General features: G+C 37.9%; 1 protein-coding gene across 1 annotated transcript in view; it reads right to left on the reverse strand.

The window, feature by feature from the left end:
* Positions 1 to 1,343: 1,343 nt before the first annotated feature.
* The window catches only part of LOC306774989 (zinc finger protein GLIS2-like), a 29,746-nt gene continuing 7,466 nt past the window's right edge, over positions 1,344 to 23,623 (reverse strand). The window contains exons 2-7 of the mRNA XM_079265191.1: positions 12,649 to 12,841; positions 10,970 to 11,166; positions 8,870 to 9,043; positions 7,865 to 7,998; positions 7,213 to 7,331; positions 1,344 to 4,719 (exon numbers count right to left, since the gene is read on the reverse strand). Of these exons, the coding sequence (XP_079121317.1) occupies positions 4,037 to 4,719; positions 7,213 to 7,331; positions 7,865 to 7,998; positions 8,870 to 9,043; positions 10,970 to 11,166; positions 12,649 to 12,814 (1,473 nt within the window). The 5' untranslated portion in view covers positions 12,815 to 12,841 and the 3' untranslated portion in view covers positions 1,344 to 4,036. The remainder of the gene's footprint in view (positions 4,720 to 7,212; positions 7,332 to 7,864; positions 7,999 to 8,869; positions 9,044 to 10,969; positions 11,167 to 12,648; positions 12,842 to 23,623) is intronic.

The following is a 23,623-nucleotide window of genomic DNA, read 5'->3' on the forward strand; positions in this document are numbered from 1 at the left end:
AGTTGACCTGTGTCTGTAGATCGAAAAGCTCTGCTTGCTTTATATTCTCTGAACATATCACATGTCACCTAAACCGTTCTGGGATATGTAAACAATCTGCAGGGTTTTAAAATCTATCCTGGTGACTGACTGGAAGTCAGTTTAAAGACTTTAAAACTGGTGTGATGCGTTCAGACCTCTTAGTCCTGGTTAAAGCTCTTGCAGCAGCATTCTGAATGAGTTGCAGATGTTTAATGCTCTTTTTAGGAAGTCCTATTAAAAGGCTGTTACAATAATCCAGTCTACAAGAGATGAATGCATGAATGAGTTTCTCCTGATCTTCCTGGGAGACTAAACTTTTAATTCTGTTGATGTTTCTTGGTAGAAAGCTCTTAGTGACAGCTTTTATGTGGCTGCTGAAAGTCAGATCTGATTCTATCAACATTCCAAGGTTACAGACTTGATTGGTAGTTTTAAGAGCCCGAGTCTCCAGGTGTCTACCAATTATGACTTTCTTCTCTTTGCCACACCAAACAGAATAATTTCAGTTTTTTTCTTGATTTAATTGAAGAAAATTCTCTCGAATCCAGGTGTTTGCTCCAAACACTGGCACAGTAAGTCTATTGGACTGTAATCATCTGGTGACAAAGACACATAAAGCTGTTTTTTTTATCTGCATAACTGTGATAATTGATGTTAAAGTTCTGTATTATTTGACCCAAAGGAAGCATATACAAGTTGAACAGAAGAGGTCCAAGGTTTTACCCCTGAGATACTCAAAAAGTCATGGCCACTCGCTCAGATTTATAGTTGTCAATTGTAACAAAATAACTTCTAAAAAGCCTTCTAAAAAGGAATTGAACCAGTTAAGGACCACTTCAGAAAGTCCAGTCCAACTCATCTTCAGCTCATTGTTATAATCTCACAGGCTTTGTTTGTACAGCTCATAATAGATCTGAAGTTTTTATTTCCTCCACTTACTTTCTGCTTTTCTGCATTCTCTTTTTAAGTTTACAACCATATTGGTATTTCTCCATTGTGTTTTCTGCTTGCTTAAGATGTTCTTGATTCTTATCAGTGCAACAGCATCCATCACATTAAAGATTTTCAGATTGAAAGTATCCAGGAGTCCATCAACTGACTCTCCAGTCGTTGTTGGCAACAGAGCTATGGCTTTGATAAACTCTACACTTGTTCTTTCATTAAAGCTGGGGTAGATAATCTTGCTCAGAGAAATCCACACACCGACACACACCAATGTAAAATTCAATGGCAGATAGAACATTTATACTTTCGTGTTTATTGACATTGTGTCAGTCATAGCAACAACACTGGCAATAACAAATGAAATTGTTGCAAGGGCCCTGATGTACAAATAACATCTGTTGTCGAGCTGTTTAAAGTTTTTAAAACGTTGCAAAAAAGTACATTTATACACTTTACACCTGCATAGATATTTTTCAGATATTGTGTGGTATATTTAGGTTAAAATATAAGGCACTTCAACATCTTTGAAATACTGATTAGGATAAATCAATGTGCAAACAATAACATAAGATAAATGTATCAGCCAAATGTGGCCATTGTCTTACATTTCCCCTTCAGAATAATACAGAGATTGCTTCTTTTAACTCTCTGGGATCTTCAGTCTGTCAGTGTCTGCAGTCACTTGCTATATATATTAACAGATAACAATAAATCTCCAGTTTTAGCTAAAGTAACTGATCTGATTTTACCAGCATAACCTAGCAACTTTGACAAAGTGTATTTGTGTAAGCCCATATGGTAAAACTTTATTCAAATTTCTATCATGCTGTATAATTTAGCTTTGCAAGTATGTTTAACTAGACTTGTGGTTTAGAAAAAAGAGAATAAGAAAAGACATTTTCACACCTTGAGAGACCCCAGAGAATTAAATATTATTTGGCTTTTTTATGTACCTTATTTAATATTCATCCAAAGCAAATGTGTAAAAATACACACCTTTGTTGGTCTTCCTGCTACTAGAGTGCTTATTTATCTTAGTCATTTAAAGAGACAAGGCAGATCTTATGTAGATCATTGTCTGTGAGTGAGTAATAGAAAAATGAAAAATCATTTAAAGGTGTTCATCTCAAATTTACATTTAGTTGCATCATGTTTTAAATTTTTTTCCTTGCAACTTCACCTGGTCAGCCATTCAGCTCCATGTGGATTCTAATCCTTCATTACACAATATAGTACTGTAAATGTACCAAATGAATTCTGAGTCAAGAATGCCCTCGTGGCTAAAATAAACAGAGTGACAGTAACTCTAAGATCACTGTTCGTCAGGTAAATGAATAAGCTGGCTACGTCATAAATTTGTACGTGTCATGAGGTCTCTGGTTTTACTCAAAGGAGCTTGTTGGTATGACAATAAAACAGATAAGGAGAATTTGTCAGGTGTACTTATCACGCGGAATTGAACTACATGCATATAAACCCTCTTTACATGTCAAAACTATGAGTCAAACATCAAGGGAACTGATCTAAATTACTTCTTGAACCATACAAATGTGCAAAATCGTTTTCATAATATTTACAAACATATAAATACAGTATCTTGTAAACAGCTGTATTATAAATACGTGTCTTTTTAAATGTCAGTAATTTCTTGAAGATAGTGTCATACTCTATCTTCAACCTTTAATTTGGCAAGAAAGACAAAGACAAACATAAATGTCGGAAAGATAGATATTCATCAAGTTCACTGTATATATTTCAGTGTCCATGAAATGTTTGGGAATGAATTCCCCCCAAATTGTTGTTCTTCAACTTTATAAGAATAGAATCTGGATTTTAAAAAACACAATCAGATAAATGGGGCTTGTCAAGCATAAACACTGTTATGGCAGGGTCTAGTGAATATAATGCAGATACTTTACGGCTGAAAAGCAGATTTAGGCTAAGATTAAGAAAATAATTTTTTAACAAGTCAGTTTACCCAAATTATTCATAATATCTCACTTATTTACCATTAATCCATGTTGACATCTAATATTGCTTCCTACTGATGTCCAGTACTATGCTAGCTTGTGATCAGCCATTGTTCTAAACAAACATCAATCATCATATTTTTAACAAGCTCACGGAAGTATAAAACATATTGGCTGTCTAGAGCCAAAAGTGAGAAAGTGCAATGCTAATAAGCTAATACAAGCACAAAATTTTACATAGTTTCGCATCCATAGAATAATTTTACTGGTGATTTAAACTGGAAGCTCGACTGCTCCCTTTGTCTGCTAAAACATTTTGGAAGAACCTGTTTCGGACGATGAAACTACAGCATGATTAAAAGCTGTTAATGAACTGAACATTTACTCTCTATCCTGAATGTTAGTTAAACTAACATGTTTACAAGCATGCAAGCAATCGTCTGAAATTTCTGACAATGTTTGAAAAAAAACCAAGGGATTTCTTTGCACACCTCTCGTTAAGAAAGCAAGACTGTTTATAGCCACAATCAAAGACATCAACATTTCAGTGTTGCCCTGTGCTTTCCTTGTGAGAGACTGTGTTCCCCTGCTGCCTAAGATGATCTAGATTCATCCTTGTTGTTGAGGTTCCATGATGTGTATTTTATCTTCATTGTGATTTAGGTGACCTGACCGTGTCAGTTTTAAAATAGCTAAATCAGAGGGGTCCACAGTCGGTCTTTGGGGGCCACTGTGCTGGAGTTATTTTTATGTATCCCTGTTCCAACACACCTGGCTTCTGTTGAATGGATCCAACAATCAAGGAAGTTCTGCACAATGACTGATTAATTAAAGTATGGTGTTCTGAAAGAGGGATACATGGAAAACCTGCAGGATTGTGGCTGGACACCCCCCAAGCTAAATCTTCCCAAGGTTGTCTGCACTTTTCAGCTGTCAGTGGACTGAAATGGTTGCTATGCTTTGTTTTGGCCCTTAAACTGACCACAACATTTGATTCCTCATAAACAGAGCACATTATTTCCATACTCAAGCATTTAAGACACACCAAGACACACTTGAAAGAAAGATTCCAGGTTGTGTGCCCTGCCAGGCAGAACAATTTAAGTGACAACAGCTGATTTAAGGAAGAGTGCTCTAGATGGAACAACTACCCAAGACAAGGGATTTCTTTGTCCATGTCCCACACCTGCAGACAGGTTTAAAACTTCTCCATCCTCTTTTTCTTCCTCTTCCTCCTTGTCTTCTGGCTCCATCCCTGCCACCTGGGCCGGACCTAGAGTTCCCAGCCCCAACAATGATGCAGCTGAGAGCCCAAAGTGTAACAGTGTGGATTCTGAAAGGCCAAGTGGCCTCAAACTGTTCCCTCCTCCTCCACCACCCATGGAGAAAAGGGGTGCTCCATGATGGCCAAGGGCTCTGGCATGGTATAGAGCAGTGAGTGGTAAGGAAGTCCCAAGACCCCCCAGGAGAGCTGCAGTAGCCCCAGGAATGATGACTTGTGCGCCACCTACGGAGGGCTGTTCAGCAGCGCTCCGGTGCTCTGCAGGGAAGCCGAGCCCAGTCGCCAGCCTGTTGCATGCACCTTGCTCCTGAGCAACAAAGTGCCCGTGGGCCTTGATGTGTTTGCGTAGTGAACTGGGATCTGTATAACGCTTTAGGCAGCCTGCCATCTTGCAATAGTAAGGCTTGTCCACATAATGGGTGCGAGTGTGTTTGAAGCGATCACTAGAGTTGGAATAGCGTTTGCTGCAGCCTTCATATGGGCAAATGTAGGGTTTTTCCCCTGGAGGAAGAGAGAAATAAATATATGTGAGAAACAGAATAAAGGGAGACAAAGGAGAACAAAGTCAACAGGGAGAACAAATGGACAAATCCCAGAAAAAAATTGACTTCATAAATTTCTTTTCTGTTTATTCATTTATGTCTGACCAGTTGCCAATACAATTTATCTTTGAAGTCACACTGTACTCCAGTACCAGATGATAGGACAACAAAATGTTTACATCAGCAGGGGTCCAGTAAAACAACATCACACAATCACAACAAATCTTTTAGCTATAAAAACCTATTTTAGATAAGCTGTAGCCAGGACTGAAGTGAAGTTTTTCACAGGCCACAGAGATATGTAAATAAAAATAATATGCAAGGATAGTGCAAGAAAATTAATGTTACAAGTGTTGAGTGTGCAAATCTGCACAAAGTAAGTGATTCATCCCCAGGATGAGTACAGAGCAAAGTAATCTGAGCATAGGACTATTATTGAAAGGTGAGTTCAGTTCTAAAAAAAAAAACCCTCAGAGTTTCCAGGCCCATTTTTGATCCCTAAAACATTTATTGGAACTTATCAAGATAAGATATAATTAGAATCAAATACAACACATCACTGACAGTCAACATTGCTCAAATTTCCAAGCCTCCCTTTATTTGCTATATCATTTGAATGTATTTGCACAAACTGGGTGTCCTCCTTTACTGACAATGATCTACTCAGGATCTTTGTGTGACGCAGATCCTGTTCCTGTTCCTCTTCCATCATGGATAGATGGATGGATGGATTGGTTTAATATTCCCTATCACCCAGTAAAAAGATCCTCACAACTAGCATAACAAATAGGATTGGAACAAGAATCGGATTGAATATAAAGGCCTTCATATGAACTCAGATACTACACACACACGAATACACAAACAACACAAAGACACACAGCTAATACAGATAAGTTTTAAGGTCTGCCTCTATTAGAGTCCTGAATTCCAGAGTCAATATAAGCCCAGATTTTTATTTCTTTTTTATACTATGTCATCAACAATTATTTATTAGTGTTCTTTCACAAAAGTGTAAATACACCCCCTACACTTTAACTCTCTACTATTTGTGTTACTCCACCCGCTACAATTTATATTTTTATTTGTTTTATGTCTGAAACAGAGGGTATGAAAGGTGCAAGATCTGGGGGGGTTTAAGAGTTGGAGAGTAGGTCTGTGAAAACACACGCTGGATATATTAAATGGCAGACAGCAGCTCAGGCTGTTAGCAAGATGGAAAGATACCGATTCACAAAGAACTTAGACCACAGAGCTGTCTTTCAGGTGGAAGTCTTTTCTATCCCCTCAGCTATATACCACAATGGTTCTAAAGCGTATCATTTTCAGCTGTTAGCATGTTGCGCCGGTTTGTAACCACAGCTTAAGCAGGCTGTGGTGAGACTTGTGGCTGGCTGATGCAGCTGTCAGAAGTACTGCTGCTACAGTTTGAGCCAGCTGTCTGTATGAAGATCAGCAGGTAAAGAATAAAGTCCATGTGTGAATTTTATACTCCTCAAAAGAAATATTTCTGTCCCACTGCTGCCACATTTTTCTCCAAAGCTTTGGAAAATTTTGTCTATGTCAGATAATACGTTGACATCCATACACATGCGTCGATAGACTTGCTTTCTATGCCTGCAAAGTGAGTCAGGCATTTTTTGCATCTAAAGGGAGGGGTTGTCAGCTTGTGATGTAGAAGAGCGCCAAATGTCCCTCTGTCTACATTATGAATAACAACTTCTGGTTTAACCCAGTAGAGGGCGTTTCGAGTCAAAAGCCTGAGTTTTAAAAAGATTTAAAGAGATCATTCCCTCTGTGACCACAAGAGGGGAAATAATCCCTCCCCACATAGGTGGATACTGCCCTTAACCGTGTCCCCATCTTAGATAACTGAGCGTGCACCAGCAAAAGCCACATCCTCTCATGAAGTATGCATGGACAGGTACTGCTCATGAACACTGAAAGATTCTGACACAGAAACAGCTTGTTGGAAGTAGACCACACTGGAGAGAGTTTTGCAATAGCTGAAATGAAGGACTATGGCTGAATTTATGATAATACATAAATTCTTGGAAAAAAAATCTATAATATGGGACTTTAAAAAAAATAAAACATTTTCTTGAAAACAATATTACAACTGATAGTTCCCATATCATGTCAGCTCTACATAATATCAGCTACAGAGGTACAACTCGGTGCAAAATTAATGGTGCAAAGAGTTGTTGAGCAAATAATTAAAAACAGAAGGGATGAACAGGTTGTCACAGTAGTGGGGTCAGTTAACTGCTGAAACACAATTCTCCCTATAACATCTCCCTATATTTTTTACTGGAGACCCGTGACAGAGAGAAATAACCTACAAACAATAATTAATAATGAGATGAGGTTTCAATAGCTTTTATTTAAATGGATGGCAATAAGAAATTTTTCCTCTAAAGCTGCTTCGCTTAGTTTTGGAGAGGACACTCACCTGTGTGTGAGCGGGTGTGGATCTTCAGGTTTTCAAGACGCGAGAAGCTCTTGTTACAGGTGGGACAATGGTGTGGTTTCTCATTGGTGTGTGTGCGGATGTGAATAAGCATTTTGTACCTGTAAGACAAACCATGATAAAGTCACATATTTATCTTTTAAATGAATGCATATTTACAAGTGTTTAAATGTGTATCATAGTACATGTTCATAAACCAGGAGCCTAGTAGAACAGTTAACAAAAGCTCTTCTGTTTATCTTGCAACTGAACCCACCACCTCTTTTTTATGACAGCACTAAAAATACCTAAAACTACCAGGATACACCCTTTCGCTTATATTTGCTGATATGATACCAGGCTGACAACCAACATAATGTCAGTTTTCAGCATGTTCTGTCGTCAGATAAATAGCCGACACAATTTTTTTCTTTTTTTGTGGCATGGAGAAATTGGTTTCAAACATGAATTAGTAATACTTTTTATAAGTTTTCAACTGATGTATTGAAATTTTAAAAGCCAGGAGACAGTCAATGCATGACTAATAAAAAGGGGGAAACAAAGTTAATTTCCTGCTGTTTCCAAGCATACATCCAGACTTGAATAGCGAATCATAAAATCTCTTTACTTCACCAACTGTGTGCCTACTCAGTACCTAGCATTGAAGCCCCTCCCATTTCGAGTGCAGCCCTCCCACTGGCAGCAATATCCAGAATCCTTTTCCGGCTTGACATGGAAATCGTTGATGTGATCCACCAAATCCTGCAGCGAGTTGAACAACAAGTGGCACTGAAGCACAGCAAAAGAGAGAACACTGAAGTCAGTGAAATTAAATTACATGAACAGATGCAGAAACTCATTTGTTACATGTGAATTCTCAGTGGGTTTTTTTTCATATTTTTATTTTAGGATCTGACTGGAGTTTATTTATCCTAAATTCTTTCATAACAATGCTGAGCTGATTGAGGGATTTATGTTTTCATCAAGTGGCAGTAATGGCAGTTAAGTTTGATAAATATTTCCCACTTCAATCGTTTAAAACAGGCCAGTTAAAATGATAAGACAGTGTTTTTGTGACTACATTTCTTTTTATTTTTTATAGCATTTAATGAGTTGGCTGCAATTGGAGTGTGAAGGGGATTATGTAGCAATATAGTAAAAAGTGCTCATGGAAAATTTCTCCTACCTTACCTTTTATCAAGATCTTGGAGAGAAATTAAAGCACCACTGGATGAAACATATTTTGTGACATTACTTCTTTGTGTCAAAGATGATACAAACACCAATCATAGATAATTATACCATATGTTACTAAAGAAAAGAACTTAACAAATAGTCTGTATTGTTCACCTGACTTGGAAAATCAACAGATATCCATTTCTTTTGTTCTGATGCAGATTGCAGACTCATTGAATGTGTTGCTGACTTCCAAGTATCAAATACTGTAGAATACCTTCAGGTGATCTCTATTCATGCCCCTAAGTTAATGAATTATTGCATTTGCTATTCACATATTAACTATAGTAGGAGCTACTATTTCTATTTTCAATTTTTCTATTTCTATTTTTATCATGTATTTGTCTCTTTGGTTGGTAGAGACACCTGCAGATGAGATTTAATAAATGCACACTAAACACAAGATATTCAACTTTGTATTTACTTTCATCCAACGGCACGCCAGCTGGCCATCCATTGATGGTTCTGGGGAAACTGGCTTCTCTCTGTGCTGACTACTGAACATGGAGGGGAAGCTGTAGCTACCCGGCGGACTTCTGACCGGGAAATAAAACGGATAAACGTGCTGACCTTCAACACTTCGATGATGAGCCGCTTCCTGAAAGAAAAGAGGATGTGGAGAAATATTGCAGAGGTCAAAGCCAGAGAAACTGTTAGTTCATTCAGAAAGTCAATCTGTAACTGGAAGAAAACTTTGACCTGCTCTTTTCCCATTAGTGATATCTGCTGAAACAGAAACTGTGATGAATAGAAGTGTTCAAAGTAATACCAGTCTAGATTTTATCAATTCACATTTATGATTCATGAATTCGCATGCTCATGGTTGCATCTAGACATAAAGAAAAAGATACAACATGCCAAAAATAAAATCTTTTAAAACTGTTCAGATTGTTTTTATACAACATAGCTTGACTCACTGAAGTCTTTGCGATAAGACAAAGCAATGTGTACACATAAACCCATCAGACATGTTCATGAATGCAAACTAACGTTTAGCATGCCTTTAACTGAAACTAAAATTCATGCTGGTCAGTAAGTGAGTCTAGTACAGAATAATAAAGTATCAAAGGCATCCATGAAAAATCTAATGAAGGTCTCAGGTCAATATTTAATTATTAAAACTTTTTTTTAAAAAAAGAAAAAAAAAAAAAGAGGTACTTTCAGAACTAAGTAAATAATCTTTACCAGGATGGGAGATTCAAAACTAAGTAAACCACATGTTTGATGTTTTACCTTTAAAGCATGGCTGCAATTAGATTTGAACACACTCTATGTGGGCTGTGAGCTGTGTGCAGACAAATTAGATTCACTCCCAAGATCCCAATTCAATTCAGTCCTGCAGAAGAGTGGAGCTCATTCAGCTGCAATTAGTCTCTAACTGCATTATTTTGAGATGTCTGGGGTCACAATGATTGACCACATTACTTTATTATATTACAATACACCAAAAGAGAGCCATTCGACTGAGGTGCGTGCCGACAAAACAGTCTAATATTACCACCTCATTTGAAAATAAACGGTTGGGTCAGGTTGCAAAGGCAGTGATGTTCTAGTACAGGAAATGCAATAAGGGCTTTGGTGTATTCTCTCTACATGGTACACATTAGAGCAATATCTTGACATTTTTGGAGACACAATTGTTTGTTGTTTTCCTGTGAGTTATGTGAGACACTCTTTGCTCTGAATGCAACGTAGAATAGCCAACAGACAGTTACCTCACACGGGATGATCTGAGTTTCACTGATTTGGATTAGAGATTTTGTTACCATTCATCAGAACCAAACTGCTGTTTTCCCTTGTCTCTGTAGTGTGCTGAATAAACCTTTAAACTATAACTTTATTATCATCTAATCGCTTGGGGCCAACAATAACTCAGCAGGTAGAGTATATGTTCTTGGATTGGAAAGTTGCTGTTTTGATACCAGATGTTTTTGGTTGATGTTTAAACAAATCATTTGGTCATAGATATCTAATGTACTGTTTTTCTAAGATTTTTTTTAACAAGTGTCTAAAGAAGCTTACTGGATAATATTTTCCAAAACTAACCATAGTATCAGTCTAAACCTTCTTCAGCATCTCAAAGAAAGAAATGAAGCTGACTAACCTGAATTCTACATAATCTACTTTCAGATATGCAAGATTACATTTTATAAATAAAAACTTACTTTCCTCTCTTTTTGGCTTGTTTTATTCATCAACACAGATGACTCATTTGCAGTCCTAGCAAGATACCTGTAAGCTGCAATTGTCATTTTTCATCTGATTTGTCTGTTTTGGTGTTCACAACTACCGTGACAGAACAGTTTGCATATCTCTATTTTAATGTCTTAAACCAGATATATAGTTGGTGAATTATTTCTGCCTCGTGGAGCCACATGAGAATTATCAGACGTGAAAATCTGTGCTCAAATGACAACAGCAGACAGAACTGCCACTATCTGACCTGACTATACTTATGCAGCTGCCATGTTTTGACCACAGCCAGTGTTGGTGTATTTTTATCAATGGCAACACTTAAACTTACCCTGGAGAAGTGATGGGGTTGAGGGCTGCTGCTGTTATGAGGGGACTCCAGGGGTGAGGAAGGAGAGAAGAGGGAGGATGGGGAGGAGGGAGATGGTGAGGGGGAAGAAGCATGGCGGGAGGAAGGTGACAGGCTGAGGTCCATGGCCGGAGGAGTAAAGCAGGACCTGGGTCGTTCTTGAGAGGAAGACAGGGAATCTAAATTGAAAGAAAGTAAAATATACAATGATGTCGGATGAAGTTTTCTGCAGATAAGAGCTCATCTGGAGCTTCTCTCATGATCCTGATCATATGGTTCAGCAGCTGCATGTTTTGCATTACCTGTGTTTTAAATGTGTGATAGGGAGCTTAGCTAGAACTTCTAGATAGCTGGAATTTTTTAATTCAGGTGTGATTCACAGTCTTTTCTTTCTGACTGTACTAATCTCGAATAGCTGTACAATCGCAACACAGTTTTGCATACTATTATCACTCTACATATGCAATTTTATTTGATGGTAAAAAAGGGAAAAACACAAAAGCAAAAATCAGTCCTGCATTGTATGGTTTATACTGGTGAGATAACGGTGTGGAGATATTTTCTTGGCATATTTTTGGCCTTATTGTACTAATTATTCACCACGGTCTACCTGAGTATTAAGAACGGACCACAGTGTACCATCTTGTCTACTTCCAGCAAGATAATGTGTCATGTCACATGGATCAATTAATCTTAAAGTGCTTTCTGAACCGAGACCATTACTTCAATGGCTTTAAAGTCACCTCCGCAGTCACCAGATTTAAGTCCAATAGAGCAATAATTCTGATCCTGGGGGTCCTGACCCCCATCGATGTTTCAAGAACGTGTAATGGGGTAACCAAATCATTGGAAAAAACCCCAATTTATTAATTTCAAATAAATTTGGGATTTTTACTAAAAAGTTTGATTTAAAGAATTGACATGTAAATACAAAGAGATTAATCTATGAAATTAGCATTTTAACACTTACAATAATTATTGATACCATACTATATTAAACGTCTGTATTTAGCATTATCTTGGCAAATTGGGTGCTTTGTTACAGCTGTAGACACAATCCACCAAAAACACTTCATCCTTAGATTCTAAAAGTTTCTAGTTTTACATTTAGATGATGGCAGGGGGAGCCATTTAAGATATTATACAATTATACCATCACAAATAACCACTATCCATTAGGAATGTGTGGGGAAAAAACCATCTGGGTTTAAATTTGTCAATCCTTTAATGTTCAATTGGAAACTCTAGAACGACAGTATCAAGACAGCTATGCACACACACACACACACATTAGACATTTCTCACCACTTATGCTTGGTAAGGTTTTAAGTTAAAATCAGTTCATTTGTTGTAGGCTGTGGTTTTCCTCGGGGTCACAGCTTGTTAGTGTCATGCTTCTCTTGTTATGGATGACTCTGACAAATATGGGGACAATCTATGTCTGTTTGGGTACATAGAAGAGCTACTATTTATCAGATTTGCAATATTGGGTTAGTGAGAAAGTGAGAACAGAGAATCGTCTTATTACACTATTGAATTATCATGGCAATGGACTTAAACTTTGCAAAACTACATCATCACTGTCATGAGTGAATTTGAGTCAACCTTTTCTTTGTGTCTGTTGCTAAAAATACTGTATGAATACTGTTGCTTCAATTTACCTGGTGAAGAGGGAGGTGATGGAAAGGTTGTACAACGCAGATGTGGTCGTGGGATGTTGAAGAAGCCACAGACTGAGGGGGAACAAACCTTCTTTTCTAATCTCACAGGACCACCTGTTCGTGAGGAAGGAAGCTTCAAGTCCAGCGGCTCGTCCAGAGAAAGCATAGTGGTCGCCAGTTTTGTCTTGCCCACCTGACAAGAGAAAAGCAGATTAAGAAACCAACTTAAGTGGAATCATATTCTGATTGAATATAGAAACTCGTCTGTTCAATCTGTGACAATGTCAAGTAATGAAAACTTTCAGCATGTTAGAATTTGCATGTTTTGCAATTTGCAGCATTTATGACATGAGACTGATGGAAAGCATTAACGTATTTCATATTTGTCAGTATTTATTGTTTAGAACTATAAATTTCTTTGTCTGCCAAAATTTCTATTACTTTTATTTATCTGCATCAACTCATGTGGAGGTCAAGTTGTATTTTGATTTTCCATTTTCATACATAATCAAGTATGAAATATTACAAACAAAACAGAAAGCTGTTTTAAGTTGATAAGTTAACATTTATCAGAAAACACTCATCACCCTGAAATGTGTTTTTTGAACTATAAACAAAATTGTATAATTTGATTGTGAAAACCATTTGCTATTGATAAATGGACATGTTAACCCTTTAGTGTCCACTACCGACACCTATTTTCAGCTGTGTATTTCTAGGTTGGTTAAGTGGAGACATTGTAGATTACCCCCAAAAAACAAAGACTTGTTCTTATTCCATTGTTTTTTGTAAATTTTATACAAATCCAACTTTGTGAGTTATGTAGCTAAAAAACAGGCAGACAAACCAACGCCACACACATGACCTCCACCTTGGAAGAGGTAAAAATCATATGTGTGGGTTTAAAAAAATTGCTCAACACACCACATCAGCTACTGGTTTAAAAACAACTTTTTTATGTTCAAACCTGAGACCATCACTTGAGACGCCTACATTGTGAAGAACGAGCAGTATACATTTACTATGCCTATATTACATATGACACAGGATGATGCAATGTGGTCAGTTTTACTTGCCTGTCAAACGGATAATTCAAATTACAGTTATTTGAATGAAGCGTCAAACCTAATATTAGAATATAAAGCTATATAAATAAATATAAAGAGAGCTGCGATGGACTGGTGAGCTGTCCAGGGTGTACCCTACCTGTCGTCCAAAGCCCGCTGGGATAGGCCCCAGCTCCCCGCGACCCTGAATTGGATTAAGCGGTTCAGAAAATGAATAAATGAATGAATAAATGAATGAATGAAATTAGTAGAGATTAATCAATAAATCAAATCAAAATAATGTAAATAGAAATACCTCATCTATTTAAATGTATTAAATAAATATAAATCTATACAAAAGTAAACTTTCAAAAGATTTTGTCTCCAGGTTTAAATGAATCAGTTCCCTCCCTCCCTGCTCATTCCCTTCTTTTCCCCGTAATGGGGCTCCACAGGTCTGAAGTGGGTGTTAACTGCAATGGGAGGCCCTTTTCCAATCCTTCAGTGGAATGAGGCAATCCAAATTCATAAGTAAAATCACATGTGTGGTTGCCAGCTATGAAAACAACTTTAACCTTGCTCAGATGATGACCAATCAGGAGGTTGCAGTGTCTTTGCACGCCTTTACAACTTATATCAGTGGTAAAAGGAACAGTAAGATTTATTACTTCAATTCTGGCTTCGAGCAGCTGAGGGATATGAGGTCAGCATCTGTTGTGTTAGAGGCAACCACATGTGTTGAACTTCTTAAACTGAAAGGTACTCTCCAGATTTTATATTCTGTAAGTTTGCAGTCAGGTAAATGTTATTTTTATACTTATGTTGTTGTCATTAGTAGTTTGTAAATATACAAATAAATATTCTTAACAAGGATATAACAAAGAATTTACCTGTATGTGGTGACAAATAATCAATTTTAAGTGTTACAGATTATTGTATATTAAACGTTCAGTACATCCCCAATAAATCTGAACTGGTATGTGTGTTAAAAGAAAGAGAGACAGGGTGAGGGAGAGAGCAGAAGAGACAGAGAAATTCCTGTTGTCTTTTTTTTTATAATTTAGTTACTGAGCAAAATCCTCATGAGAAGTATTGATGTGCTGGTTTGTTTTTTGTGTGCTTTTGCATTTCTGTGGTCAGTTCCTGCAGGGCTAAACAACATTTTACAGCAGCGTCCTACTTCTGATGAATTGTTTCTATGGGTGAGGCACTGGGCACAAAGCAATCCCAGTCTGTGGCTTATACCATGTGTTGTTGTTATTCCAAATGACACAAGATCAACATTTCTGCTTTAAAGTCTCACAAAAGGAAACCCTGCAAATGGATAAAAACCTGCAGGGAAATGCCCGACAGACGCTTGGAAAGTTAACACAGAATGAATGAGTTTTTTCATATTATGAGCTGCCAGGCAAATCCACACTCATTATCTGTTTAAAAGTCATTTCTGCAAGTATAATATAGTTTGTTGTTATTATTAAAAGAAAGTGACATTATCAGACAATTCCAGAGCTGATAGAAAACAAAAAAATATTGTAAGTAAAAAAGTAACTTTAACTTTTCACAAAGTAAAGTTAAAGGTCACGCTTAGCATCCACAGTTACAGGGATATAGCTAGCTATGCTGCCAGGCTTACTGTGATCAGTTATTTTCATCTGACTATCATCATGTCTGTATCTCTTATTGTCTCTTATCTCTTGAAGAAACCAGCAGACAGACCTTAACAACCACAAACACAAAGAAAACAATTGTGTGGCTAGCAGGACACTAATGTGGACCCAAGCGAAAATATGTTTAAGTTGTGGTATGAACGACCACAAATTCCAACACAGATGGAGTTTCCAGTTCATGGCTGCTCAAATAGCAGTGGAAAGTAAATATGTAATCGACTTTTACTTCATTAGGATTGTCTCTGTCTGACATTCAGGGGTGCTGTGGTTGATGCTGTTTGTCGGCTGATGGCGGTGTGTGGGCAATGGGGTGGATCACCGCTGATATGTGATAGAGGAAACACAGGATTTTAGTCAGCATGGTAAATTTAGGGGAAAAGTTGTCAATCTGATACTAAATTCTTCATGTCCATGTTGCTGTCCAACTTAACGCGACATAACAGGGAACATTTGTTGTGCTAGGCCGAATTCATGTGCAAGTACACCATAGGCTGTGGGACTGCTATGAGTAGGAATATGATTAAACTGCAGGTTTTAACGCTCAGGTCCATTTTTTCTTTTTTCTTTTTTTTTCTTTTCTTTTGGCAGTGACAGCACCAAATGACTACGATACTGTGAAATGTAATCTTATTTTATCAGGCTCACATTGTGACCAGAAAAATTCCACAAACAGATGTGCATGGTGTCCTGCAGCCCTATGACAAAACTATGTCAAATATCAGACTAAGGTTTTATGCTTTTTCTTCACCAACAGCTGATCATTTATTATAATGAGGTTAGTGTTTTACCCACTCTACCAGATAATACCCTGATGGCTCAAGAACTGAAAGCCAGCTATGCACTGTATTGACAAAATACCTCAAGAAATACACTCTTCAACCATATGAAATTAACCCGAGCAACATATGCTTTTTTGATGCTCTGACATCATTCAGTGAGTAAGCTCCACCTTCAGACAGCGTAAATTTTATGTTTGGTTTGAGACATGAGATTCCAGAGTTAGCATGGTTAAAAAGTTCAATGTGTAGACCAGTGTTTCCCAAACTTTTTCTGCAGGGCCACCTTTTCATCAACAACAATAATGTCAAGGCACCCACAACCCCCATCACACGAACCAAAGAAACATACTAAGAAATGTGTCATTAGTTTATTGGCTGCAGTAGAAAGTAAATATGTAATCGACTTTTACTTCATTAGGATTGAAGTAAAAGTCAATTGTAGTTAAAAGTAGTTAAAACCATGACAGTGTCAGTATTCTTATCCATTCTTCTGCCATGGTCTGTTGTGGTGCATATAGGTGATCATCAAATACAATTCAGCACAGAGCATAGAGATAAATCTGTTCTTTCAACTTGTCCTTTCCCTTTTTAGGAATTATTTTAAAATGCTAACTTTGTTCATCAATACTTAATATTGAGAAATCTTTGTCTTATCAGGCATTGCTTGTTAAGCTTATTTTGAACCACTGAGCTGAAAACTGCATTGAGTATACTAGAAAAATAAAAGGTGATTCAACATAGAAAACTACCACTGGTCTTGGGCTGAAAATAAAAATGACCGACCACAGACAGTGCGCACTGGAAGCAGGTCTAAATGTGATGATGAAGGCTCACTCACAGCAAAATAACTGTTCGCAGCTGTTTGATGAACAAACAAATGACTACAGACTGAATCTCCCCTCTAGCTGATCCTATCAAACACCAGCTGAAGTCGAATGCTGAAACAAATTTTGGAACAGAACCATTTGGACCTCTGCAATACATCCCCAACCTTGACATAGTTTCAGATTACGTTTTTTTCAATCAAAAAATAAGCACATGAACATACACAGATTTTCTGTAATGGCACAGCAAAAACAAAACAAGAAACAGACTGCCCCATTGCCTTTCTCATGTCATTCACACACATCAGGCACGGGCGTGACAAATTGTATGATCAATATTCATGCTTGCTAAATGTTATGCAGAGATATTGATTCATCTCAGTCACTATATTCTCTGCCAGCTCAGAGATGCAACATCTCTTTCCCATCTTAGTACCCTATAGTCAGAAATATATCTTGCAACAATGATGCAACAATCTTGCATAACTTCAAAACGTCTTATTCATTTTTTAAGGGTGTTAATGAATATATGCTATCTACAAGTGAGAGCTGTTACAGCGCTCCTTGGAAGAGGTTGCTTTTGTCAGCACAACATTGTCTCCTCCTTATGTTACTTCCTGTCTTGTGGTTTTAGATGTAGTGGCCTTATTCTTACAAAAGTTACTCTAAAATCTCAAAAAGTGCATTTATAAGTGTGCTTTTATTCAAAATCAGTTCTTACAATATTTTTCTACATACTGATTTCAGGGGGGCTCTAACGTGCAATATGCTACAGACCACTTTAAAACCTATATTTTGTTTTCATGATGTAACAACTATCTTAAAGATTTCTTTCTTTTATTTGAAACCTTGCACCCAAAAACATGTTTACAGGCATCTGTTTTTCCGGACAGTAGTTTTTACTTAGTGTTTGCCTCTGGGGGAACTCTAAATGGCGCCAGACATGGGTTGCAAGTAGTTTTGTGACACAACTGAGAAACCTCAATTGGGTGTCTCACTACGGCTCTTTAATGACATCTGGCAGTGAGTGCATCCTTGATTTACTTTCACTGGGTGGATTTAAACCAGCAACGTACCAGCAACATGTACACCTCTATAACTTCTAAACTCGCTGTCGCCACAAATTCTTCCACAATCACTGACACAATCCCCGACATAATATAAGGCAGAGGCTAAACCACAATGAAGTCAGTGTTTAGGTCCTGCTGCCGGCTCGCCAGCTACCTCACCGCACTGGTTTCTCATTCCACAGCAACCTCGCTGACTTCTCTCACAAACGCTCACATAAACGCAGCTATTTGGAGGAAAATGTGAAGGCACGCACATCCTGCACCATGTGTAGATTACAGTCATGCCACTTGCTCCTCCCACTTTTTTTCTCAATGACCTGTGATTGGGCAACATGCCCAGGCCCTCTCATGGTTCCCCCACTGCCTAACAAAACACATACTTTGACTGTATAGAGTCTTGCACGCAAACATATGTGTTTGTGCATTAATGTGTGCAGGCACACATAGTCACACACAGTGCATTTTTTTAGACAGATGTTAAGAGAAGGGCTGGTTCACTCATAGACTCTAACATGGATTTGTCCTTAGACTTGGGAGAGCCAGTCATGACTCTTTAGACCTTTGAGGTAGTGACTATCAATAAAACTACACTTTTACGTAAGAAATGTTCTAACAATGTTAAGAATTAAAGCAGAACCAAAGGAGGCAATGAAAAGCCAGTTACATGGTCTTGAAGGGGTAGCTACACCCTCATTCTTAGAAATGCAACTTTTCACATCCACACTTGTGTATATGGCCATCAGTTTATGCTTTGACCAAATGTTTTGCAATGGATTGCTTTAATATACTGTTGCTTAGACATTCAAAACCTGCATAACACCCTCCAAATGCCACCTGACTTTTACACAGTCACATGCACACAAGTGACATCTCTAAACCACCCCACTCTCCTCACCAGGTATGACCCTTACATACGTGCACGCCAGGGCGTCTTTCCTCCTCTCACAGGAAACATTTGCTTCCATAGTGCCCTGATCTGGCCTCTCCCTCCTAGTTATTTTTTACTCCCCTCTCTCTTTCGCTCTCTTCTTCCCTCACTCTCTCTTTCCTGTGGTTTTCCTCTCCCAGTCCTCCAGCAGAGCATACCTCTCCTGTTCCCTGCACCTCCCACTACTTTTTTTCCCTCACATTTTTACTCTCCAGTGCATTTTTGAGCTCCCCTTTTTTCCATTTCTTTTTATTTTTTTTATTCTTTTATGGACCCTTTTTGTGCCTCCCTAGTAAGAAACATTGATATTATACATTATAAGTAAAACGTTTCCACAACATCCAAGGAAAGGTCCCAGTTTTATGTTTCATGTGCGTGTAGAGAAATAGAAGGAGGAAGATGCGACAGAAGACATCCAGTATCAATGTCAGCCCTTGCGTTTTAGAGGTTGCATCCTTTGATCTTCCCTGCACACGTCCTTTTAAGGTCTTACGCAATGCTTCTGCAACAGCGAGAATGACAGAAGGCTTTGTTTTCATGAGTTGGAGGCAAGCAATGGCAACATGAAAGAGAAAGACAGTAAAGGTTTAGTTGCTCTCACTAGAAATGCTAGAATTAGCTTAGATTAGTAAAAACAAAGAGAAACACTGGTTGGTCTGCAGACAAGAGAAACATAGAGAAAAAGAAGGAGAGGTAGTGTGTATCAGTGTTGTGGAAACAACAGGAAGCTTCTCAGATCATCTCACTGAGGAGAGATGAAAAAAAACACTACTGAGAAAATGAAATTCACTGTTAATATCATTGTATTGAATATGCATGTATGTTCCTCTGGATATATTCAACTACTGTTTATGTTTTGTCACCACAGATGCATGCTCTCTATCCCAGCATTCAGGACAGTGAACTTCCCTCAGGACGTGAAAAATTTACAGAGCAGAAACTATGGGAGTCAGACACAGGCTCCCACCCTTTCCTCCCCTCACACATTTCCCATTATTTGTCTGCAGCATTACTCTCCCTCCCTCTCTCTGCCTCTCTTGCATCTCAACAGCACTAAGTGATGCAACTCTGCAGAGCAAGTCTGCAATAGCCACCAGTGGAGCCTGTAGTGTCTCTTGCACTGACACTGGCGTCTTCGCCACTTAAGAAGGGTGTGTCAGCTGCTGTAACAGTCATCAGAGTGGAGGAGTAACTTTTCAACAAAGGATTCTGGAGTATTTCACTGGAAAAAATGGCTTTGTCTCGACTTTCTTTACATTTCTTCGGAAAGAAAAGTAAAACAAACTTAAAAGGGCTGGAACATGCAAACTTGGGGGGTTGGAGACTCAGGTTTGTGTGAAAAAACTCAAACCTAGATTAAGTTTTATGTCAACACGATGCCGTAAACACACTGATCAAAATGTTGGCACTTTGAAGTGTTTTGTCTTATGACTTTATGATAGAAAGAACAATCAGATAGAGCTGTCAAGGGTGTATGCAACCCCCCACCTGATAGTAGTAGTCCCCCACAACCCTCATTTGTATTAAACAATACAGTTAACAATTAAATAACTTTCAAAATACTTTTTTTTTCCTTGTTAAGTTTTCTGAACCTCATCTGTGGTTTAGAACAGGTCACATTGCAAGTCCAGTAAAGGGGTTTAGTGATATCTGGTGGTTAAAAAATTACTAAGCAAATACCCTGCACTTAACATTTTTTGTGTATTCATTTAGCTAATATGGAAATGATCAGTTCTGATGCTATATTAAAAGATAAATATCTTTATCTTTTTCTCATGGAAGCAGTGAGTACAAACAGGAACCGTGGAAAAGAGACAAATCCAAACACTTTAGGTTCTGTTATGTCATGAAGGTTCTTACCATAGTTTATGACATATATGTGTATGAATTTATATTTTGTCTACTCTTATTGTTCTCATCATTGTTTACAGAATTTTTGGTTTATTTTATTTTGTTATTTTATCTTGTGTTTCTTTTTATATTTTATCTTTTTATCTTTTTAGCTCCATTGTTTTTCTCATTGGGATCCAATTTAATCATGATCATTCTAATTGTTTTCATTTTTTTCCACAGAAGTAGACCTTTCCTCCTCCTACTCTTTCTCCTCCCATGCTTTCTTCATTCATCTCCCTCTGTTCCTTCTACTCACTCATAGGTCTTTGCAACGCCATCCAACCATTTGGCAGCTTGACAAGGTCAACAGAAACCTCTTTGCTTCTCCTTTCTGCTTTCCTTCTCTGTAATTCCTTGCTCAGCAGAGCAACAGATCCCTCCCCTTCACCGTCGCTTTCATCCACCGCTCCCCTCTAAGATGCAAAGAAATTACCGGTAGGCTAAAAATGAAGATGAAGATGAGGAAAGAGAAATCCAGTGATGATTAAAAAAGGAGTGCATTCATTTTATCTGGTGAAAATATAAAGCAAGGAGGATGAAAAATGGCGAAGGGTAGGAAATAAAAGACAGAAAGAGAAAGGAAGGAGCTAGAGCGACTATGGGAGAAAAAAAATTAAAATAAAAAAAACTTTTAGCCTTGTAAAGCAATATATAAAAGGCAAATTAAACCCAAATCTAAGATCTTTCTCTTTTTTGCAGAATTTCTTAGCATTATTTTTCTTTTCTTTCTTAACTTTGTTAGTTTTAATTTTTTTCCTCTTTTTTTCTTCCCAGCATCCCTCTTTCATTCCTGCTGTCATCCAGACCTAAAACACACAAACACATGTGCCTTACATTCCTATGTGCAGAGCAGATTCACCTAATTTGTTTCCACAGTGTGTGTATGTGTGTTTATGCAAGTGTGTGTGTGCATGCCAAGCCAGTAAATACTAACCAATCCCAGCTGTGCTGTAGGCAGGGGTAAAAAAAAGAAAAAGCCCCATCAAATATCAGTGTAATGAGCTGGAAAAAAGTCAGCCGAGAGTTGAGCAGGAGGAATTAATGATGATTTAATGCTAACAGACATTTTGAAACCTGTACAAGCAGTAATCAGCATAAAAGATGCCAGCACAAAATAATTTCCAATTTGCACACATTTCAATAACACGTTCAGCAGAAAAACAACTTTAAGTCTTTTCTGTCGTAACAGTAAGCACTTCTTACAGGGGAGAGGCTGCATGTAAATAAATTTTTGTTTCCATCTAGATCAGAGTTAATCACTAAATTTGCCTCTTTGCATTGTAAAACAAAAAAATCCATTTCATCTTGATTTTTCTAATTTGTGTGGAACTCAAACGAAGACTGATTTTTGTTTTTGCACATAAACATATACCACTGTATGATTGTATGCTATATTGTCAGCGGTCATGTTGCAGTTTACATCAACAATTACAGTTTGTTTGTTTTTTTTCCATTAATAAAGGTTTTTCTTCTTTCAACTCAAGGATTTAAGTATGTTGTGCTTGTTGAATGGCTTTGAGTCCATTTTTTATTTGTGATATAGGGGTACATGAATAAAAGTAGTTCTCCAAGCTTTACAGCATGTCATATGTATTTAAGTTCATTTAGGAAAATATATGAGAGCTGGCCAAGTTAAGCTTATTGTGTTAATTTAAAAACTTGTTAAACTTGAATGACTTAAAAAGGAAAGTTGCTGAAATAAACATAAATAAACATAGCTGCCTGCCGCACAAGATCATCAGTCTAGATATTCCTCAGTGGGAGGGTTGAAATACGTTGATAACTGCCACAGTAAAGTTGACCTTTTGGTTAATTAATGTTCTTTCTTAATCATTTAATTTGATCTAGTATGTAGAATATGTTGAGAGTTATAAAAACATTCAGTAGTTCTCTGAGGCCTTTTCCACACGTAGCAGGGTATCTCATAAAACAAAGATATTCTTCTCTGATTTGGCCTGTCATCCACACCAAAACCCAGATTTCTGCTCTCAAAAACAATGGTTGTAAACAGTGGCGTTGCCAGACGGTTTTCCCGGGGCTTTAGCATTTAGCCCCGGTAGCCAAAACCAGTGTAAAACCGGTTTTTGTCCTCAGCCGCAGGGACACTCTCACACACACAACCAAATCAATGCTACAACACAGAGCTGACTGGGCGGTTCCTACCATCGCCATCTTGGCATGAGCATGCATGTCGCCTCACCCAGAAAATACATATATGGGCAAAGAAGTGGAGCTGAGAGGGCGGCTGTGACAGTGGATGGTTGACATTGAGCAAACTCCAAGCTTTCGGTAGCTAAAAGCTAACTGAGCTAACCCCGAGAGCTAACAAGTTAACAGAGGTAAGCAGGCTAAAGCTAAGTCACACTGTTAACCAGCTAAAAACTGTGGTTGTTCTGTGTTCTTCTTACTTGAAGCGGGAGATCGGGTACATGTCAATCAAAAGGACACGCCCATAAATATGCCGAACTTCGAGATAAAATTACTTTTAAACGGGCGAGTTAGAAAAAAATTCACTCCCTCCACAGTTGTCATGAAGATAAACATGACCTATTAAACCGAAAATGGATTTTGGAACCAGGCTGTAAACATGTTTATTTCTGCTGTGAACTTGGCCTTTTTAACATGGGAGTCAATGGGGATTTGCTCTGTTTTGGAGCACCCTAGTGGATGAAGGGGGAACTGCAGTTTTATGCACTTCCACATTGGCTTACAGCATGTCAGCTGTATCTGCAGCAGGGGAAGTAGCTGCCTGTTTAGCAGCGAATGTT

Source organism: Telmatherina bonti (genome assembly GCF_933228915.1).
Source record: "Telmatherina bonti genome assembly, chromosome: 3".
Lineage (NCBI taxonomy): Eukaryota > Metazoa > Chordata > Actinopteri > Atheriniformes > Telmatherinidae > Telmatherina > Telmatherina bonti.